Here is a 24,305-nt window from a genome sequence, read left to right on the forward strand (position 1 = left end):
AATTCCTTCAAATCCTTAATTGAATTAGTTAAGTTAGTAAGTCCCTTATCTCTATCATTATTAGGTATGAATGAACAACAATGCCTAGCATTAATCATCCTACAGACTCCACCATCTTTCGCTAAAAGTATGTCTAAAGCAAGCCTATTTTGAAGCGTCATAGCTCTATCCGCAGCTAATTCAGTATCTAACAGGAGTATTGCCCCTGTAAAATGTCAGCATGTTATCCACAATAGTAGACAACTTCCGTATCTTGATTGCATTCAAAATAACTCCCACAGAAGGAATTACTGCACCAAAAATATCTCCCACAATTACTGAAGAGGTTTCCCTCCTCTGTCGCTTATGATGTAATTCAGTCATTTTCGGAAATTTCTTTAGATCATCTATCTGCTAAATTTTAGGGAAAACTATACCCAAATAGCATGTCCCATACCATCCTCCATGAAGACGGTAATAAGCATTAAGTTCACAAATATAATAGATCCTAGGAATCGCAGGGTCCTGACCATTCCGCATAAAAGTCCATTTACTCTGAAACAAAAACACATGCCTACATTCCCACAAATAAAGTGTCAGTACATGATTTTGGCCTATATATATACACAAAGCTTCCCTACATGTAATGCATCTAGAGCCAATTTCCCTTGTGTTTTAATAGCAGTGTAAGCATAATCATTCTTATCTGGTCTCTTCTCTAATCCCTTCTCTAACTTTTCCTTCAATACTTTTCTCCTGTCATCCGTATGCCCTATAAAACTCTTCTCTATCGGTGTGAGAAAACATGTTAGGTTGTTCTTGTGTGTGTATGCGGTCCCAAACGTTAATGTCGGTTCAAAAAAGCCTCTAATTAGTACTATATCATGTTCTTTAGCTACTTTACTCAAATATCTAATAATAGGAACAAATGAAAACACTACGTCGTAGTTAGAATAAAAGTATTGTATATACTCTTGGTTATAAAATCTTGTTAGTAGCAAACTACAGCTTATGCCATATGTTAAAGGCAAACTATGGTATGTAATTCCTTCTTCTGCTGAGGAAGGAATTTGCGTACACACAAGACAATTCCTTGCATCCATTGTCTCAACATACTCACTCAACAAGCGATAGAAAACATTAGAAGAAAGCTCTCTTTGAGCATTAGTGTAATCATGCAAGTACTTCTCATCTAGCTTAAACCTCTCTAAAGCTGATAGTGTAGTAGTTTCAGGAATAGAAGCAATAGTAGCCTTTTTCATATCATGAGTAGACATTCCCACAATCATTATTACAAACATTATTCCACACATAACTACCACTCCGACACTCAAATATCTACAATACCTAACATTTCTAACTTGGTTATTTAGCTCAGCCATGATCTGTAAGGAATCAGAAAGCATAAGTAACTCTTAGATAATAACAGCACAAAATCAGAATGAAGGAAAATATGCTTTCTCACAATTCAGTTTCATAACCAGGAACCCTTCTCCTTTGTTAAAATTGATTAGCAGCTTGTCACATTTGGGTTTTCAATTGTCATATCAGGTTATGAATGTCTCCTTCAGTTTTATTTCAACAGTCTCTTCTTAGGTTTTTCAGATCAATTCAGTCATTCGATCGCCTACAGGTTATATCAAAGTACTGACTCAGAACTTCTCTATCAGAACAAAAGGACATAAACTTGTGTTGCCATTCATTGGTAGCTGCATAGGCCCACTCAGGACCTGCGTATCTTCGACTTGCTATTCTCTTTCTTTTCAACCTTCATTCACCACTTAATTCTCCTTTACTCAGTTCTTCCTTTCTCGTAGTATCCACTTTTTCTTTTATTGTTTCATTTATGATCAATTCCTTTTTCTTCCCAATCTGTGATTCAGGCCAATTATCTCCTTTTCTCGTTTCTTCTGTCAGTATTCTTCTCAAGATTGGACTCTTTTCCTTTTCTTTCTCTATGGTGTTTTCTCTTGATTGACTTGCAACTGGCTCAGGAGGAGTCGAATCACTTTGACTGTGATCCGTCTCCACTCTTTCACCCTCTTGATCTGGCATTTGCTCTGTCTGTTTCTCAGCACCGTCTGCTTCTGGGAGAACCTCGGCTGAGCTAGGCTCTCCGGCTGTATCTGTTGAGATAGGCTCTTGCACACCCTCCTGTAATTCTTCACTCTCGTCTCTTACAGGGGTGATAGACCCATCTTCCACCAGCTCAGGATCAACTTCAGGTTCAGTTGGATCTTGTTCTGGTTCAAGTGTAGTTACCTGTTTTGCTGTTGTTGGTGCTCTCAATAACACTTCTTCATGCTCTTGTGGACACACCACTCTCTTTGTATGACTTGCGTGTATCCAGTTCTGGAGTCCTGCACACTTCACAGCTGTCGTGATTGTTAGCACCACCTGGTAAGGACCCCTCCAATGCGGTTCCAAACAGGTTTTGCGAACGTGCTTTTTGATGACATCCCAGTCTCCGGCTCTCAGATTGTGACCTGGGTCATGGATGGGTGACACAGTGATGGCCTGCACCTGCTGAGAGAAAGAGCAAACCACATCAGCCAGACCCTTGCAGTAGTCCAACACCATATCATTAGTAAAATTGACAAGTGCATTGGCTGGAACTGCTGGCAATCTCATTGCTCTACCCATGAGGATTTTGTGGGGAGACAGCCCTATCTTCCTGTCATGTGTGTTTCTCATTGACATCAACACCAAAGGTAATAGGTCTGGCCATTTCAGATTTGTAGCGGCACACATCTTGGCAATTCTTGATTTCAAAGTACCAATCATCTGTTCCACTAGTCCTGATGCTTCAGGGCAATAACTACAATGCAACTTCTGCTCAATGTTTAGTGCTGCACATAAGAGTTTAATCACTTAGTTATTGAAGTGAGTTCCCCTGTCTGATTCTAAAGAGATCGGAAATCCGAAACGTGGTATTAACTCCCTAAGCAACAGCTTTGCTACTGTGAGGCTGTCATTTCCTCTTGTGGGGTATGCTTCAATCCAGTGACTAAAGACACACACGATCACCAACACATACTTCAAACTTCCACACGCAGGCATTTCAATGAAATCCAATTACATTCTGCTGAATGGACTTCCTGCTCTTCCAATGTGGCTCAAATTCACCACTGTCCCTTTTCCCACATTCAACTGCCGACAAACTATGCATCGATGACATACTGCCTCTGCTGCTTAACTGAATTTAGGATTGAACCAATCAATCTTGAACAATCTAACCATAGCATCCCTTCCAATATGTGCCTGCCCATGATAGTAACGGGACATCTGAGACAACAAAACTATTAGGCAAGACCTAGGGGGTAATGGGATCTGTAACTTCCTTATGTGTCAACTTCTGTAATGGTTTAGCAATCTCAGCAAAATTTGGAATCCACAGTTGACAATATCCTACCATTCCCAGAAACATTCTGACATCTCTTTGTGAAGTTGGGGGACTTCTCTGCAAAATCATGGTAATTCTCTCCCTGGAGATTCTCCTTGACCCGTTTTCAATCTGGTGTCCCAGGTATTTTACTAATTTCTGACAATACTGCAATTTCAAAGGTGACACCTTATGTCCGAATTTTCCCAAATGATTTAACAGGGCAATCGAGTCGTACTTACACTTGTCACTTGTCCTGGATGCAATCAGCAAATCATCAATGTATTGCATAAGAGTCGATTGGTATGGTCACTCCAGTGACTCAGATTCTTTTTCAGGATCTGATTAAACAGTGACTCCGTATACCCTTATGGAAGCCTGCACCAGTTGTAGACTCTGTCAAGGAATTTGAAACTAAAATGAAACTGACTATCCTCATGAAGAGGCACAGAAAAGAAAGCTTGTGACAAGTCAACCACTGTGAACCACTCTGCACCGCAAGGAATCTGAAACAGTATCACTGCTGGATTTGGCACCACAGGACAACACTTGACCACCATGTCGCTCACTTTTCGCAAGTCCTGTACAATGAGCACTTTTCCACACGGCTTCTTTAAGCCCATTATCGGTGAATTACATGGACTGCTCAACACCTCTTTCAAAACCCCTTGTTTCAGAAAACCTCCAATTATTTGTGGCACTTTCATTAGGACATCCTGTGCCAGGTTATACTGTGGAAGTTGCGGGAATACTATGTTTGGCTTCAGTGGGATCTTAATTGGTTCCACTCCCTTAATCAAACCCACTTCTTTTCCTGTGAAGTCCCACACATTTTCCTGCACTGTTCCTTGTAAATCTGCATGCAATTCATTCACAGTAAACATTGGGAAACACTCGATCAATGGATAATCCTCATTGACATTGTTAATCATTGTCTCAGACACCTGTTCTTCTTCATCATCACTATTAGTTTGTACCTCTATAGCAGTGTTCGAACAAGTAATGGAGCATTTTGTCTTACACAGTAAGTCCCTTCCCAGTAGGGGTACTGGACTCGAGTCACAAACTACAAACCTGTGCAGTCCCTGGAAGTTAACAATCTCAGCCTGCACTGGATCTGTGATTGGATTTGTCAACTGTCTATTCTCCACTCTCACAATCTGCACTGTTCTGCCTGAAAGAGGTAAATTTGGAACTTCTGCACTTCTCACTATAGAGCGTGTAGCTTCTGTGTCCACCAGAAATGAGACCTTGTAAACCATCACCTTTCCTTTCACAAAAGGCCCTCTCTGATCTACCTGTAGGGATGCTGCAAGCATACACGGTCCTTCATCCGAACTGTCACTCATCCATTCTTCGTTTATTTCATCCTCACTATAAAATGGGAATTGGTGTACTGTGTTGTTACTTCTGTCTTGTCTCTGACTTATGACCTGCTGAGTAAGCATCATCTGTTGCTGTTCCATCGGGGATTGAGGTATCTGCATTTGCTGTCTAGGTACCATGGGAACCTGCTGCTGTATTGGTGGTAACTGTGTTAGTTGTGCGCGGGGCACTTGCACCTGCTGCATGGGTTGAAAGTTCTGCACTCGGTTCTGAAAATGTGGAATAAATCCTCAAATTTTTGGGACTTTCACAGTTTGAAATGTACTGACGTCACCACCTTGCTGGACAACACCATTCTGCACCATCAACGGATACTCCTGCTTCCAGTGTCCCACATTTCCGCACAAATGACACAGTAACATCTTTTTTATCCCCTGCATGTCATTCTGAACAACTACAGTATTCAAATCCGGACCACGTGCCGTGTTAATTCCACGACCCCTACCTCTCATCTGAGCCTGAACATGACTGTTCCCTGCTGTTGTGGCATTGGTTGTACCAAAGCTCCTTGCACTCCTGTCTGAGCTGCTTTTATTTGCATCACCATTGCTTTTTCCTTCAACTTCTTCTGCTTCAATTCAATCTCATCACTACAGTATTTTGCATACTGCAACACCTCATCAATTGGCTTCGCTTGCCAACAAATCATCTGTCCTACTTCTGGTCTCAACCCTTCGACAAACCTGAACATAAAATGCAACATATCTTTCGGCTTAATTGCTTCCTTGCCACTGTACTCTTTAAATGCTTTTGGCAATCTCTCATAATAGGTATGTATTGACTCCTTAGTTTTTTTGCACTGTCCTGTCTTTGCCAATCAATATTTTTAGGCAAAAGTATCGTCTTCAGGAATTCAATCACCGTATAATAATGTTTCATCACTTCAGGTGAGGGTGCACCTGTAACTCTATCCCTTTCCAGTTCACTGGTCGGCCAATACTGCCCTCTTGCATTCGACCCACAAATCAGCCGGAACCACTATTTCCAACAAGGTATTCAAGTCTTCCCACAGACATTTAGAGAGTTTCACGAACCTGTCTGTCTGCTGATACAATTCAACTGGTTTCTCTCTGTTTCGGGTAATCATTTGTGAATGACAATATATCACTCCTATGCCATGGGACATGAACAAACTGCCTTCCTGGAATCCCTCTCATTGGTAAAACTTTTACTGGATCCTTTTCCTTCTGAACACTTTCAGACACTTCTTGTGAATCTCGTTTCAGCTTATCCTTCTTCTTTGCCCATCTATCTTCCCACTTCTCTAATGTTCCCCAAATCTGAGCACTCTGTAGTAATTATTTTAGGTGAGCCTTCATTCCTGCTGACCTCATGTGCTCAAAATCTTTTGCCTCAAAATCTAGTCTGTAACTTTGTTTCAGATGGTTTGTTTTCTCAATCTCAATATCATGCTTTTCTGCCAGTTCTGCCAATTGCTTATGTATCTTACTCACTTCCCTTGTAATCCTTGGACACAAGTACCTCAGCTCTTCTTCTGTGTATGATTCTAACCTGTTCACTCCCATTGTTCCCTCAACTAGCTCTGTTACTTCTGTAGCTAACCTTACACGATTTATCTGCTCTACACTCTTGGATGTATTTGGAGGTGTATTTAAATTGTCCAACCATTCACTCAATTGTTGAGCTGTCAATCCCTGTAAAGAGATGTTACTTGCATTTGGCACTGATACCTTTTGCATCGCTGCACCTGGAGTTTGCAGCGTCAAAGTTTCAAACTTTGACTTGGACTCGGACCATTTACTGGATCTGGAAGTGCTACAAGTGGACTAAGATCCATTAATGGTCTAGATCCATTAAAGGTCTGACCCATAGATGACACCATCTGCACAAGATCACTCACTCCCCTCCTCATGAGGCTCTGTGACATTTCACTCTGATCTCCTGCCCTCGCTTTCTTTTGTGCAAATAGAGGTACCGCTGGACCAACAGAAATCAGTAGCTATATTGCATCTGGAGCTGCCCTGTCACTCGCACTTTGTGGAAAAGTTACCCCTATAGCCTGACTCATCATTGGTGTGACATCTGACTGTGTTCCTGTTATAGGTGTAAACTTCGGCAAACCCTGTGGCTGTGCCGGAGGCAATAACATTGGAGTCGGCTCAGTCTGAACTAGTATTAGCACTTGCTCCGATGGCACCACTAAGTTCGAGATCGTCTCAAGAACTGGCACATCTGGATAAATTCTCTGTATTGATGGTGGGTGTATCTGTGCTCGCACCACAGAAGTGATCCCTGCATTAGGAGAACTCTGCACTACCCCTTGTACCTGCCCACTGTCTGTCTGCATTGGTCCCACTGTCCCGATGCTTGTGCTGGAGCAGTTGAGGCAGAACTAGTACTTGGACCGCCTTCAAGCGTCGCATATGGCGGAGGCCGATCCCTCAGCAACTGTGTGATAAAATCATCAACATCTGAATCTTCTTCTTCTACATAGGGCTTTTTCTTTGTCCCTGTACTCTCATCACCCTTAGCAGTATCTTCTTTCTCTGACTCATCTTCTTCTGCAATTGCAGGAAATAATTCAATTCCCTGTAGTGTCTCTGTTCTCCACCTTTTCTGCTCCCAATCCCACCTTGCTTCTACCAAAGATTTTTCCACCTTCTTTGTTCTCCTCTGAAATTTTAACTCTTGTTGCTGTCTGGCTACCAGCTCCCAAACCGCTAATGCCTCAAACTGTGCTTGCCTCAGTAATGGCTTTATGTCATATAGGGGGTCATTCTAGGTTTGTTGGCGGGCGGCGGTTGCCGCCCGCCAAACTTACGCCGCCAAATGACCGCTCCGCGGTCAAAAGACCGCGGGGGCCATTCAGACTTTCCCGCTGGGTCGGCGGGCGCCCGCCAAGAGCGCCCGCCGGCCCAGCGGGAAAGGCCCTGCAACACAGAAGCCGGCTCCGAATGGAGCCGGCGGTGTTGCAGGGGTGCGACGGGTGCAGTTGTACCCGTCGCGATTTTCACTGTCTGCTATGAAGACAGTGAAAATCATGCTGGGGCCCTGTTAGGGGGCCCCTGCACTGCCCATGCCAGTGGCATGGGTAGCGCAGAGGCCCCCAGGGGCCCCATGACACCCGTTCCCACCATCCTGTTTCTGGCGGTGAAAACCGCCAGAAACAGGCTGGCGGGAAGGGGGTCAGAATCCCCATGGCGGCGCTGCTTGCAGCGCCGCCATGGAGGATTCTCCCAGCCGGGACTAATCCGGCGGGAAACCACCGGACCCGGCTGGGCGACCACGGCTTTACAGCCGCGGTCGGAATACCACATGAAGCACCGCCAGCCTGTTGGCGGTGCTTCCGTGGACAGCCACCCTGGCGGTCTATGACCGCCAGGGTTGGAATGAGGGCCATAATGTCACTCGCAATTGATTCAAAATTCTCAAATTAAGCGTTCCATGCTCTGGAAACGCTAAAGCTCCTAACTTCTTTGTCATCTTGCACCACTGTTTCAACCAAAGACATGGTGCGACACCTCGCTCCTCCATCACAATATACACCGGAGAATTTTCCGGTGGGGTTGGCTCCCCCACTGTCGCCTTAATGTAAGAATCACCCTTCATGGCACTTCTAAACGCCTTGAAAAACTTAATTTTTTTCTATTGTATTTATTTCAATTCAATAATGAAATTACTTTTACTCCCAAGATTTCTTTCACCCGCTTACTCGACCAATTGCCTCTTACGGACGGCTGCCAATCCACTCGTGACTCTTCTTATTCACCAACCTATCCCAGCGCGGCACACTCTGACATCACACTCACTCACTGCGGCTGACAAAGTCTTGCAGCTTGTCCTCCCAGACTTCAACTAACACAAAACTAATGCAAAATATTGTGAGCACTAACCAAAAACCAATAACCAAAACATATGAGCTGGCTTACTACAGAAAGGTACACAATTGCGTCAGAAACCTTACTGATTTTCACTAATGGCCCTTTTGCTCATATAGCTATTCCTCTTTCTCAGTCTCCCACATTCGCAAGCAAAATTTGACCCGTGAATTTCACTCTCAACTGATCAATGGATCTGTCCTGGTGCATATAGGACTTGCCAGATCTCAGTCGAAAAATTCCTCTTACTCATTTAACTCACATACCGACTTGTTGGCCATGCCCGATCAACCTGCTAAACCAGGCAGATTACAACATATAACCAAGTGTCTCCTACACTTGTCAATATACTCTGGAGTCTTAGACCACGCAGGCTCCGTACATCACCAACTACCACGTTGACTATTTTTTAGCACAAATCGCCACACACATATGAAGTTCGATGACTTCCTACTCTCATACTGAGGAGTACGCACACTCCTACTAACTTCAACTAGAGTATGCAAACTCTCTACTTTACCTCGCATACATCACAATTCAGCTGCGATTTGCTTAAGCCTCTGCAAGCGCAACCTACCGCTTTCATGATATCACAAGAATGCCGAGAACATACCCATCTTTACTAGCGGGATCCATGATCTGGGAAAGTCATTTCTGGGCTTAAGGGAACATCATCTTTGCTACAATTGCCATTTCAGAAAAACACAATTCAAAACTCATAAATTACGAACAACTAACCCTAACTTAAACTACCGCCATAACTAGCAATCACCACGTAACTAGTTCTCCAAGGAAACAAACCATCAAGCTGCTACCAAAAACTGTTAGCGCGTCTGGTCCTTAGAAAGTAAACTTACAAGGGGAAGCATTTAGGTCGATGAACCTTTTGGATCGCATGGAGTATCCTAGTCATGTAGTGACTACTAAAATCAGAAATCAACATACCCAACCATCAATATTTAATTGACACCATCTAAACCCATCTATTCACGAACAACCACCACTTGTTAAAGTGTTCAACACTTTTATTTCCTTATTGATTACAAAACTAAATCATCTATTAGATCAAACTTTATTCAATCAGCTTGATTATTAGTTCATTAATGTAACGTCAATAACATAATCAAATCAGAACTTGAAGAAACATATGCATTTATTAGGGTCTCTCAGTCATCCTCCTAATTTCCAATTGGTCAGTCAGTCAGTAGATATGACTTTAACCTATAATATTAGTTTACTAAATCTATCAATTTTAATATTATTCCTTTCACAAGATGCGGATTGGTCCACTATACAATGTCCTCATCGTCCGGCTCTTCAGGTATCAAAATAGTTGCATGTTCCTCTTCAGTCAGTGCCTCCATTGTTCAAGTCCTGGGAAAGTACATTTAGCCTACTCTACACATAATTGTATCAAATTGTCTTCATCATCTCCTGTCCACTGGTACATTGCAGAAAATTGTAGCCAAGCAACTTTAACATCGGATGGCTCAAGGACAGGTCATGCATTCAGCTTCTTGCAGCACGTTTAGTATTTCAGCTCTTCGTGTGCGAGGCCTAGGAAGACTAGGCCTTAATTCCAGCTACGTTAGCACTACAAGTTAATGCAAAACATAGGTTATACATTTCAATATGACATATTACTACATTATTCTTATACATTTTTCATTATTTCACACAGTTTCAGTTACATTAGTACAATCTCATATAAATGGCTGACATGTCCTGTGGGCACATTTTCAAACGTACACATTATTTTCTCTACGACCAGTTTCTCTACAAACTTTTCATTATTCAAAACACATAAACATCAATAATAATTTTCTAATGAGTATATCTGTTTCAGCAACTTCATCTATTTATAATATGTAATGCCCTGCACTGCTTTCTTTCCTTTCAGGATCTGGATGGTGCTAAAGACGAGAATCGGAAACTTAAAGAGGAGCACCAGACCCTGCTCAGGGTTGTAGGACAACTGAGCAGTTGAGATGAGTGCGAGATCTGCATGCTGCCTTCCCCACAAGCTTGCAGGTGGATGGATGGGCCATCAACCCTCTGCACAAAAGCCTACTACAGACACCCAGGACTGCTCACTGAGGGCAGGAGAGTGGTAGATGGATGCATGGGTACCAAGGGGGTTAGAGTTGGATAAGGAAAAGGGAGGTGAGATTAGTGACTCAGGATCAGCAATGTCTATAGGGATCTGGAAATAGAGAAAGAACCGGGAGTGCTCATAGGGAGTTGCAGATTGACATAAATGTGTGAGGAGCAAAAATCTTGCATTCCCTAGCAGGCAGAAGTAAGTCTACTGGAGAATACTCTTCATTCTGGGGGCTATTTCCCAACTTGACTAGCACTGTCACCCTGTGCTGAGGTACAAAAGGGTGCGATGAATCAATTCAAGAGTTTCTGAATTTAAGCTCTGGTTAGGTATGTCATTTCTTGGTTAGTTACCTATTCTGCACAGTTGGAGCCTTTGAAGCAGCAGCACTACCTGAAATTGTCAAAAGTAAATAATTGAGAATTTATGGTTTCTGTCCATCGTTATGTTGATTGTACCCTTTGTTTTAAACCAACATTAACAGTTTGTACTCAATTACTTTAGTATAATTCGCGTCAGCTAAGTTAATATAGTTTCAGCTCATCTATGATCCCGGCTTGAACTCATTCATGAGCACCTTTTAGCTCAGGCAGGATTCTTTTGTATTTTTCATATGGATTCCTCTAATCTACATCTGGATCCCCTGCATTTAAAATTTTTCCTTGCAATAACATTGTTTTCCTAAACATCCCCTGCTAAGATTTAATTCTATTGCATAAAAATCAAAATTCTGCAAAGAAAATGCTTTTCTCTTTGGTTATGACAGCCTCATTCTTTAGATGCGCAAATTAGTACAATAAGCATTAAAACATTTTAAGGCATTTTTTAAATCATTAACATTTCTTTACGATTTACAAAGCACATGGCAATTTCATGAATTAATTACTACTAGAGAAACATTTCAAAACTGTACGTTGGAAATGATATATGTCAGAATCCCTTCAGAGGGCCATGGGGCACAGAGGGTTTACTGGGCCAAACCGTGGGGGCTATGGCCTTTTATTCCTCCCATTGTGGGCCTGACCAACTATAGGTCCTGATTAACTGGGCCAAGTAATAGCCTTTCATAACTTGACTGTCAGTGGTTTTATTGGTTGAGCAGACCAAGGATTGTCAGAGGGAATTAGGGGCAAGGTTTACTCAACATATGCTCAGGAACTCCAACTAATAAATGTCCAGCCAGATATTTGCTTTTATAAAAAAGGTAATATTTATGTATGAATACAAAGTGAAATAGGCACACACCAAAGAGAATACAGGCTCTTCATAAGGCTGACACTCTAGTGTTGTATAGGCAGGAGACTGAATCCCACTTCCCTGTACACTGACTGTGGTTATTCCCCATTTACGCGAGGCAGCATACAGGCTAGGCCCCAGTAGTGAGTGGAAGTCTTCTTACAAGTTTCACGATGGATTTTGAAGTCAAAGAGCCTCAGGGCTGTAGAGCTATAGTGAGAGCAAGGTATTCTATTGGCTCTGCGGCCCAGTAATAAATCAGTCTTACCATCTCCTGCTGGTGTTGCGCTACAGAAGGCCTCGGAGTGTGACATTGTGACAGTTGAGTTGCTTTAAGAAATGCAGCTGGACGTCCATGGCATTCCTCCCACTATGTAGTAAGTCCCCATGATTCCGACTCCAGGTCTCAGGTGGCTCCTTGTTTTTACTGCCAAAGTAGATGCTCTGATTACACAGGTCACAATCATCTACACTTCATTGTTGCATGCCAAACAAGGGCAACGGCCCTCTCTCTGCTCACCAGCCCCCACCTGGTATGAAGGTCGTAAACATTGGAACAAATGGTAACAACCCTTTCAGGTCCCAGAGATGCATAGGGCAGTGGACCTTCTTGGTCATAGAGATGCACCAGGGCAACAGCCCTTAATGTTCATGATAGCGCCACCTGGCATATGGGGTTGCTGACTTTAGCAGCTCATGGGCTGGATCCCCATTGCCCTCAGTCCCTCCAGGCATTCTCCTCCTCCTCGCAGGGTCCATTTGCTCAGACAGCAGAAAGTTGCTGGTGCTCTAGGTCCAAGGCAAGTGGTCTTGATTATCCTGTTTCATGTCCTGATGGGAAGACTCACAGACATTTTTACCCAGTTCTGGTCACACAGGCAAAAGTCATGTTAAGACTCAAGCTCCCTTTGTCATAATCTGTTTCCAGACACAGAAGTGATTTAATGTCTCAGTCTTTGAAATTTGTGCTGTGGGTGTTGCATCCTTTGAAGTGCCCAGTCCTCTGGCCTGCTCTTTGTCCTAGGAGCAATCTATCACAGCAGGGGTAACTCCAATCTCGAGAGCCCCACCACACTGGCCATGGGAGTGACTAGAGGATCACACCTGGATGTCAGGCTCACGCATATGACTAACAAAAAGCTACAAAAGCACATCCCTTCCCTTTCCTGTCTCTGCAATGTTTTCCTTATCAGCCCAAGCATCTCTCCAATAATGTGCCCATGCCCCATAGACCAGTGATCTTTCCAGAATCGAAGAGCCCTTTTGAAATATACAGGAGTGCCTGGCTCATCCTTCCTCCAGTGTGTGTATGTCCCACCCAGTTCTCAGGAATGCAAGCATTCCACAAACCTGCCTGGGATGTCTCCCTCACCTACCTATGCTTTTCCAAGGCCCGGGTTCCCAACATGGAACTCACAGGCCTCCATGTACCACACACAGGCACACATATATTACAGCACACCTTAGCAAACACGTGTGCTGCACAGCGCTACATACTAACATGATGTTGGCCAAAGGCAATTTAAGTACACAGCAGCAGAACTTTACATGAGTGGGCTGGTGAGCCCCCACTCGAGTGACACAAGTTAAGATTAAAATGCCTGTTCACTCTACTGATCATTATTACAAAAACAGCATAATGCCACACCTGTGAGTGTGCTACTTAACTCTTGCTAGGGGCAGTAGCCCTTCACCACTACGAGGTTAGCTCTTGTTGCACCTTTCCTGGTCTAAGAAGACCACAATCCATGGGACAGGCCTTGGTCCAGTGCACAGACATGATCGGTGTTCACCCATGACTAAAAATTGCTACAAGGATCCAGATATTGTTGTAGCTATGGCATTCATGTGGGAGTTGTGTTCCAAGCCCCAAGTCATCCAAAACAGCAGAAACCTTTGAGTTTGTCTCCTCTGACGAGGATGTCCTGGGCCTGAGATTAGGTGGACTGCAGCCAAAGCCCCATTCAAAGTACCAAGCTACATGTTTTGATGCCATTTTAACCTCGAGGCCCCAAAAAGCTGCATTCTGAGTCAAAATCTGATTGAAAGCTCCTCCGCAATAGCCATCAAAATCAAAGCTGAAGCCTTCCCTTAAAGCTGAGCTCAGACACCAACGAGGGATTGAGCTTCAAAAACAGTCTGGGGCCTTTGATGCAAAGCAGAAGAAAATGTTTACTCATCTGGACACGGGCAAGATTTCTGCCAAGTACCCAGCTTCAGCACTTTGCTGGATCCCAAAGAAGCCCAGGCTGCCCTTTGAAGATCAGCCACTCCTCAATCTCAAGAGGTTACCTACCCTGAGAAGGGTCATGGACTCTGCCACTAGTCCACCACCATTACCACTGCTACCTACAACACCTCCACCACTGATGCTGTGCACAAATTTCTCTCCCTCCGATCCACAGAACAGTAAATCAGATCTTGGGAGCCCTTATTCCCCATGGGTTCCTGAAGACGAGCCCTTCACGCTCTGGGAGGGAGAGAACCAGCCAGAAGACTACATAATTGACCCCAGAGGATACTGACCGTACGCCTCTGCCAAGGAGTCACCATCTTAGATTCTGTGGGCTACAATGTGGCAATACGAGCTGCCTGACACCATCAAGGAAAGAGAGGACCACTCATTAGGCAAAACCCTCTCTAAAAACCAAAACACAGTGAACAATGCACTACCTCCACATGCTGAAGGGCATGCTTAGGTCGGCCACATACATCTCTAAAGAACCCATAAAGGCCAAAGTTGTCACTCTAAGGGTTAAAAAAAAAAGTACAAATGTGCCTCCGATGGCCCTGTGAACGTCCATGGGCAGGTAGCCCCTGACTCCTTAGCTGTGCACAGGATGGTATCTGCACAGAGGATGCTGAACCACCTGATAAGGAGTTCAAGGGAATGGACTTGGCAGGGAAGACCGTAGCTGTTGCAGCAGCCACTCATTGGTGCATTGTCTATTCTGTGGGTCTATTCTCTTGGTACGACCTAAAATGGAGGGGCTAGTGAAGCACTTCCCAGGGCCCCACACAAGACTGGGACAAGAGCTAGTTGCTGAGGGCAAAAACCATCAGCAACTCCAATTCCAGATGACTCTTTCTGCCAGTAGATACTGTTGCTAAAAGGATTAACACTAGCATCCTCCTATGCAGACAAGCCTGACTCAGGGTATCAGAATGACTTGAATGCCCCCTTTGATTGGGAGCATCTGTTAGGCCCTGAGGTAGCCAAGATACTCAAAAGAAAACATCAAGGAGGACACAGACATTAGAAAGTCAGTAGGCACCGTGCAATACCCCAGTACCAGATCTGCCTCCTGCAGGCAACAATCAAGAAAAATCATGGATGGTGTAAAATTGGCAGGCTCAGGCCAGAGACCTCCAAACCAACAATACCTACAGCCCTTTCAGGACCCCCAGTAAACCAAACTCTTCCAGTGGGGAGCTGCAAAGGAAACTGCTGTGATAGAGGCTGAGAGGTTGATCCACTAGTGGCACCTCTGCCAGAAAAAAAGTGACTTACCATTCATTCCACCCCCCCCATCCCCATATCACCCCACACCTCTTAGGGGAAGACTAAGGGACTTCTTCTCGCAGTGGAAAGACATCATCTGAGATGGGGTGGGTGCCCGCCATTGTGGGAGAAGGGCACTGACTCAAATTCCACCCCATCCCACCCACCACCATCCTAAGTTCTGGCCACCTCCAGCTCCTAGAGTAAGAGGTTAAAGCGCTCTTTGCAAAGGGAACCATCAAACCAGTCTCTGCACAGCAACTGGTTAGTGGGGTGTACTTTCTCTACATCCTCATCTCCCAAAAGGACAGCTTCCTCTGGAAGATCCTAGGCCTCCGGCAATTTAACAGGCGCATCGTCTCCAGACACTTTCACATGTTCGCCCTGCTGCTCCGCCATGGTGACTTCATGTTAGTGCTGGCCCTGGTAAATGCACAACACTACCAGTTCAAGGGGTTAAAATTCAGAGTCACTGTGGCTTTAATGTGTTAACAAATTGCGTAGCAATAGCAACTCCAGCAACAACAAGGTGATGGGTGGATTAATCTCAGCTACTAGCAATCCCTTGGGCTTTATTCCAGCCCATCATGTTTCACCCACCATGCCACTCTAGATAAATGCCTGCCTTATGCAAATCAATACTGACCCTGCATTTCATGGGACCTGTCTTTCCCATTGGTGTTGCGCAGAAACGCCATACATGTCTTTCCATACTTGAATGACTGGCTGATCACGATCAGCAGCTAATGTCAATGCCTAGCAAACATTGGGGTCCCTACTTCACATGCCTGGATGTACCATCAATGTAAAAATGTTACACCATCACAAGCACATGGCCTGCCTTTCCTGGACTCCTTCTAAACGTGGTAACAAGAAAACCATACCTAAGCGAACGGACGGCAATGAACGGGCTTCAGCACTGTCTGCTTTTGTAGGACAGCAACAACCTGTTCCTCAGTGGGCCTTTTATAGACCCCCTTCCAGAAATGACTCTCACCACCAACATATCTCCTGTGTGGTGGGATGCTCACCTCCATGAGATGGCTAAGGTGCCTAGACCCTCGGAACCAGCTGTGTCACAAAGTACCTAGAGCTGCTAAACATCACTCTCGCCCTTAGAACATTCTTTAAACTCATCTGGGGCAAAATAGTTCTAATAAAGATGGGCAACATTACAGCCATGTATTACATCCAGAAGCAATGGGAAAGTTTTTCTCCCAGCTCTTTGCTCTGAATCAGGAAATTTGTTAGTGGGCAACTGCAACAACACTGACCTGATGGTGGAGCATTTTTCAGGAGTGGAGAGTAACTTTGCTCAACAGGATGCATCAACAGGTCAACGAATGGGAACTCCATTCCTAATTCCTTTACAAGCATTTTCATTGGTGGAGGAGCCTGACCATAAACCTGTTCACAACTCCTGAAAATGCTTCCCAGTACCTGCAGTATGTGGGTAATGCACTATGAATAAACTGGTAAGGAAATTTGCCTACGCTTTTCTGCCTCTCACTCTCTCACAAGAAGCTTCCTGCTCAGGCCAGATCTGTTCACTCGGCATCAGGGCCAGCTCAGACACACAGTTCCCAGACTGCTGAACCTTGCGATCAGGCACCTGAATTCCTAGAGTTCAGGTATCTCAAACTTCCAGAGCATGTTTATCTTGTGAGGGGCAAGAAAACCCACTACTTGTGCAATATACACATATAAGCCTGATATAAGGTTTCAGTTACACTTAACCACATTTTCGAGTTCTTACAAAACATCCAACACATTTGTTTTCAGAGTCCCAGTCATTAATGTACCTCCATGGAGCATTTTAAGATGGTAATACCTCGGAAAAGCTCCCCACACCTGTGCGGAATCTCATTGTGGGCCCCACACAACTCATGTGACCTTCAGTCTTAGAAGGTGGCCCTTCCTAGTTAAAGTCACCTACCTCAGATGCACAAGTGAGCTTCTGACTCTTACAACACAGGAACCATTCATCCACATTTACGAGGATAGCATAGTTCTTCGTACCAACCCCAAACATCTGCTCAAAGTTGTCTCACCTTTGCACATGAACCAGACAATTCAGCTCTCCATCTTCATCCCATAACCAGAATTTATAGTGGAAAGGGTCCTTCACACTCTTGATGTTAATTGGGTACTCTGGTATTACATTGATCTATCTAAGCCCTTTAGGAAGTCCAGTCATTTTTTTTAGCCTTTGTCAAACCCCACAGGAGTCATTTTTTTTACATGAATCTTTTTATTGTTAAGTTTGTCTACATTAACAGAACATTACATTTATGTTGTTCATAATATCACAACAAAAGGAAAGGGACCGGGAGTGTTGATGGTCCAGTGTACAGTCTCCCAACAATAGTGACTAAATAAAGGTACACTGTTCCAAGAGAGAAAATATAGAAAATGAAAACAGGGGAGACCTGTAATCTCAGGAGCGAGAGCCCTCAAGCATCACTCTGGATGACAAGCATCATCATCGGGAATAGCTCCTCACTAGGCCGGCGCTGCAATGCCTAGTGGGCACCCCAAAGTGGGGCTCTCAGCCGGATTTGTATGATAGTGACTAAAAAGTTAAACTGTGCAAAGTAAGGGTGCTGTGAGTCACCACCAAAAGCAAAAAAAAGGAGGTTTAAAATTGGTTATTCATCCGTTAAACACCATCATTTAATCAATCTAATATAACAAGGATGAAGACCAAGGTTAAAAACAATGTTTTGAAAGTAAGGTTGAGGATTATGCTCAAAAAACCTTTCAAAAAGTAAATAAATGTTGTAGAGTGTCCAAAACATTAAAAAGAACCTCTATGTTATGGTCAACATGTTTCGCGTCTATTGGTCCATCCGGATCCATTGACGCTTCATCAGGACCTACGTAACTAGATAAACAGACCTCTTTAAAGTGTGTATCATCAATAAAGATACATGGAGACCGGTCACTTACTTAAGTTAACTCGTAATACAGGTACACTGAAAAACAAAGAAAAACAAAGGCCAAAAAAGCATGGAACAAATCTAACGATTATGATGTATCTCAAGTATTAGATGAGAATTGACGTAACCAAACTCTGGTATAAAAACAAAGAACGGGACATCACACAAGAGTAAATGCTTACCACCTCCTACTCGAGAACAGGTTCCATGGGTAAAGCGTCTCTGGGACTCAAGGTGACACTAATTATAATAAATAATAGTAGGAACAAAGTTAAGACTTCACAGTGAAAGTTAGAGATATAGACATCAAGTAATCTTTATTGATGATACACACTTTAAAGAGGTCTGTTTATCTAGTTACGTAGGTCCTGATGAAGCGTCAATGGATCCGGATGGACCAATAGACGCGAAACATGTCAACCATAACATAGAGGTTCTTTTTAATGTTTAGGACACTCTACAACATTTATTTACTTTTTGAAAGGTTTTTTTAGCATAATCCTCAACCTTACTTTCAAAACTTTGTTTTTAACCTTGGTCTTCATCCTTGTTATATTAGACTGATTAAATGATGGTGTTTAACGGATGAATAACCAATTTTAAACCTCTTTTTTTTGCTTTTGGTGGTGACTCACAGCACCCTTACTTTGCACAGTTGAACTTTTTAGTCACTATCATACAAATCCGGCTGAGAGCCCCCACTTTGGGGTGCCCACTAGGCATTGCAGCGCCGGCCTAGTGAGGAGCTATTCCCGATGAAGATGCTTGCCATCCAGAGTGATGCTTGAGGGCTCTCGCTCCTGAGATTACAGGTCTCCCCTGTTTTTATTTTTCTTTATTTTCTTTCTTGGAACAGTGTACCTTTATTTAGTTCATAATATCACACCAGCACATTGGTCCTATGTCGTACCTGTCTCACGAGATTCTCTTCTAACAGTATAGAAAACAGTGTCTAGAGTAAAAGACAATAATGTTGGCTACCAAAGTATGCGAGCTCTATATTGTAATCAGTAGTGCCTGTGGAGGCCTCAGTATTGGGAACCGATACGTTGGTTGATTGGCTACTTGGGTTCAATAACATATATTGGAGTGTCTAGTAACTCTGTTTCTCCGCTAAGCGGTAGGTAGCGTGGCTATGGATTTGTTTATAAATGTGGATTCTAAGGTAATTTTAAGCAAAACAATGAAATACAATAAAGAGGTAATACAATTGAACATGGGGCCCAAAACAACTGCCCCCATGCCCCCGTAAGCAAGGAGCTCCCCAGTATAATTACATATATGATTATACATGCAAAAATGAGCTTGTGATAGATTGCCACCCATAAATTGTCCCTGGTCATTGTATAGAAGTGTAGTGTCAAACCCCACAGGAGCCATGCCATCTCTAAAGCATTTACCGTGGGCAAAATTTTTAATTACATCCGGACTTGATATGCTAAAGCCAAGAGCACATTCCCCATGCCCCAACTGCCAGCTGTACACACAAGAAGGAGGACGCCCCAGCCTTTTTGGGTAATACCCCTTTAATGGCTATCTGCAAGACTGCTAGTCAGTGCCACACACCTTCACCAAGCATTATTGTGTAGACATTCTAACATGTCAAAAGGCCTTAGTTGGATGTGCTGTCCTAACGAAATTCTTTCAAACATCTACTTCATCTGCTTTGGAAAGGAACTGCTTTATAGTTTACACAACCCATGTGTATCTACAGAAACGTGTACTCTGAATGAAAAACATCATTTACCCTGTAGCCATCTATGCATAGTGCGTAGTGTTATAGATTAATATGCTCCCACCATCTATCCTGGAAGCCAGCTATTATTGGAGATGTTTCTAAGTCCTTTTAACTCCCTTTATTATGCACAGCATACTCTGACTTGGACACTGCTCTCCACTTACAATACTGGCCTGCTAAGCCGAAAACAATCTGTGCTGGTGCATTGTGGACCAAGGCCACAATAGGAATTGTTACTCAAACTTCTTCTAAGAAAAACAAGTTGCACACATTGAGGCCCAACACTAGGTGGCAGGAGTATACACGGCATGTGAATCTATAGCACTACGCACTACAGATACAATTGTTACCTGATATGTAAATGTTTCCATATATATTTACTGGAAAAACACTGTTAAAACCAAAGTATGGTTCTGGCTCAACTGTGTGAAACAATTAAAATGTGCTTGTTATGGTTATCAATGCACACAACAATCACCATAAATCACAGTGCCCACCTTGTTGCTCTCTTGATTGCCTTTTTTGTGTCTTTGATGTTGGCAAATAGGTGTTTACCATGTTGATTGGCACAAATTCTTGCAGGTGTTGTGTGCAGGCCTCTGCCAAGGACTTGAACACATCGCTCTGCAGATGGTCACCATCTGCACCGCAAGGCATTTGGTCATGCGCATCAAAATGTTGTCACAGGGCCTATCCTCCAGGCAGGCCCTACACCCAGCTCTTGGCAGATGGACTTTGATTGGCACAGCAAGGTTTGCCTGTAGCCAGGTCCTGCTCTCCACCAGCCATGGGTGCACCAAAGCGTGGCCTCAGTCTAATCCTTGTGTGTGGACCACACTGCTGTGTTTGTTTTGTATTTTATGTGTTTTTTAATAGGGTTCCTATAGTGGTAAGTAATTTGGCTTACCATTAATTATTGAGTCTCAGGCAAATCCATCAACAACGGGCACAGGTATGTGAGGGTCTAGCGGAAGGGGTTGAAATGTCGTTGACACAATATAAACACACCTAAAGAGCCTGATTGTGTAACGGGTTAGGCCACACAAGGTTTATGGAACGGACTTAAAAACTCAAGGTTGTTTGTTATTGTAACACACTTTGCCACTTCATCTGATTGTTTGTAATATAGGTAGGTGGTCCTGCTCACATCGGGACACATTGCACTGTTAAGGTGGGTTGGAATTGGAATTGGATGTGGATGTATAAACTCTGATGACTGCAAAATGGAGTTATGATCTTTCCATGGATCACTTGCATTAACTGAGAGCAGTAAATGTTGCTGGTAAACTCTAAGATGATATTTAATGAAACTAATGAGAACCCTTCTGCTTTAAAATAATTGTCACGTATTCCATGGGGTTAAGGGTTGCTCTTGGGAATTGAATACACCTTGATGAACTAGCACAAAACGTCCTTACAAATTTTTGCCATATTTGTGCAGATTAGTCATTCAGTGCAAATTTAAGAGCAAATGAACATCATTTTGCTCTCCATCCCCTTTGATGAATCATCACGAATTTGAAAATACAAGAGAAATATGAAGATACTAAAAGTCTATCAAGTTTCATAAGTAATTATCAATCGGTGCCTAGGTTCTAAGCAAATCAACAAATTAATTTTCAAAGGACAAAATATACAAAATTGTTAACCCGTCCAAGGCCACTTGACACCTTTTTCCAAATACTAATATCTCAGAAACTACTGAACGTATTTAGACCAAGCCATAAACGTATGGTATAAGTCTCCTCAGCTGTTTTCATGGTGCAAGCAAAATTTCATATGAAAATTAAAAATGCGAGAAAAAAAGTTTGTGACCCTCGACCCTCCATAATTCTTTTACCATGCATTACACTTGACTAAAATTGACATGCAGGGCCATAAACTACACTAAATGAGTACCAACTTTGACACAGATCCATCAATGAGTGCCAAGGTTACAGACAGATCAAAGAATGCCTCTTCAACGGAAAATTAGGCTATCGTAACTACACTGTGGCAGTATAACTGGCGCCTTCGCCACACACTACTAATTATCCCACATATTACATCAGTCCTGATATCTTCTAAGACATCATTGATAATATCACTGCAACATTTGAAATAAAATTATTGATGAGAAAACTGTGCATGATGGGCATGTGAGTTATAGTTATCTTGTGGCACGAGATATAGGGGGTCATTCCGACCCCGGCGGGCGGCAGTAGCCGCCCGCCTGGCAGGAACCGCCAGAAGACCGTACCGCGGTCAAATGACCGCGGCGGTCATTCTGACTTTCCCGCTGGGCCGGCGGGCGACCGCCAGAAGGCCGCCCGCCGGCCCAGCGGGAAAGCCCCTTCAACAATGAAGCCGGCTCCGAATGGAGCCGGCGGAGTTGAAGGGGTGCGACGGGTGCAGTGGCACCCATCGCGATTTTCAGTGTCTGCTAGGCAGACACTGAAAATCATTATGGGGCCCTGTTAGGGGGCCCCACGACACCCGTTCCCGCCATCCTGTTCAGGACCAGGATGGCGGGAAGGGGGTCGGAATCCCCATGGCGGTGCTGCGAGCAGCGCCACCATGGAGGATTCTTTGGGGCAGGGGTAAACCGGCGGGAAACCGCCGGTTGCCCTTTCCTGACCGCGGCTTTACCGCCGCGGTAAGAATTGCCCATGAAGCACCGCCAGCCTGTTGGCGGTGCTTCCGCGGCACTCTGCCCTGGCGGTTTTCAACCGCCAGGGTCAGAATGACCGCCATAGTTTCTTGAGATAAGTATATCTATAACTGCATTTTTACAGTTCAGTGTGTGCAAACCAGTTTTTTTGTGCATTTGTAAGGTTTTAAAAAAAAAATCTGTTTCCTAACTATAACGTCACTCTAACCTTTGTTTTTCCAACGCCTGTGTGTGAGAGAGTGTGTGTGTGTATATATATATATATATATATATATATATATACACACACATATATATATATATCTATGCACACACACACTTTTTCGCTGAAAAAAACCAAAGGTTAACATGATGCTAAACTTAGATTTGGTACTAAGGCCCATATTTATACTTTTTTTAGCGCCACATTTGCGTCATTTTTTGACGCAAAAGCAGTGCAAACTTGCAAAATACAATTGTATTTTGTGAGTTTGCGCTGCTTTTGCGTCAAAAAATGACGCAAATGTGGCGCTAAAAAAGTATAAATACGGGCCTAAGACCGTAGTTTATGTTAGGTAAACTCAGGCATGACACTAACTGGAAAATCAAAGGTTAAAGTGACATTTTAGTTAGGCGTTGATATGAGATAATAACTAACATTTAAGACTGAAAAACAACTTACATTTGCCAGTTATAGAAAGTTTAGCCATGCACTGAAAGGGTTTGCCCAATGATCCTGGCCTTGTGCTAAGACCGTCATCCAAACCTTCAAGCCCTTGCCCTTTGGCTGTGCACAGTGAAAGTGTGATGGGTGCAGGGGTTTCTCCCTGTACCAACCCCTGCAGCCTGCAGGTGCCCAGGCCTATCACCTGTATAATGATGATTGGCTGCAGACCAGATCACTCCCGTTTTTTAAATATATGGTTTATTCCATGACAGTTTATCCTGTATATTCTGTCTTAAGAAAATTAATTTAAACAAAACCAGGATACAAGGAGTCCAAGGTAAAACCAATCTGTGAGATAGTAACCAGTGTGTTAACAAGTCAGTTTTAGACTGGTAATAAATTGTGAGTATGCCTTTTTAGTAGAGTTACGCCCAATGCCATGGCTCTGGTATATTTATATATCTATCTGCCTATCTATCTATCTTACAAGGAGATGCAAAGCAGTGTCCATTATACTATTTGTTACTTTTGTTGAGGAGTGAATGGGCCATAGTTCAGGAGACTTGAATCCTCAAGTGGGTTATTATGCCCCTCCCCTGTTGCGTACATAGGTTTATTACTCGATGTGCCCCTTAACAAATGTGTGACTACAGACGACATCACCTTGACCCAGACCAGGAAAGATGGTTCCTCCTAACTAGGGAAAAACCAATTACATGCAAGGTAGGACTCACCTTGACATTATTTATATTACATTTTACCAACAGACAGCAAACAAATTACTCATTAGGAATCCTTTGGCCATGAAGAATACGCATGACCTGAACTGGCTATGAATAGGGCAGAAAAGTGTTTTTTTTTGCCGTGATCCAGCGTGACTCTTCTCCCAGCTCATTTTGGACCCCAG

The 24,305-nt window shown here is 43.5% G+C and overlaps 1 protein-coding gene across 4 annotated transcripts in view; it reads left to right on the forward strand.

Moving 5' to 3' along the window:
- Positions 1–17,836, forward strand: part of LOC138284476 (PRKC apoptosis WT1 regulator protein-like) — a 317,310-nt gene extending 299,474 nt beyond the window's left edge. For all 4 annotated transcript variants that reach the window (XM_069223277.1, XM_069223278.1, XM_069223276.1 and 1 more), the window contains one exon: positions 10,487–17,836. In XM_069223277.1, coding sequence (XP_069079378.1) covers positions 10,487–10,573 — 87 coding nt within the window. In that variant the 3' untranslated portion in view covers positions 10,574–17,836. The remainder of the gene's footprint in view (positions 1–10,486) is intronic.
- The last annotated feature ends 6,469 nt before the right edge of the window (positions 17,837–24,305 follow it).

This window comes from Pleurodeles waltl, chromosome 3_1 (assembly GCF_031143425.1).
Source record: "Pleurodeles waltl isolate 20211129_DDA chromosome 3_1, aPleWal1.hap1.20221129, whole genome shotgun sequence".
Taxonomy (NCBI): domain Eukaryota; kingdom Metazoa; phylum Chordata; class Amphibia; order Caudata; family Salamandridae; genus Pleurodeles; species Pleurodeles waltl.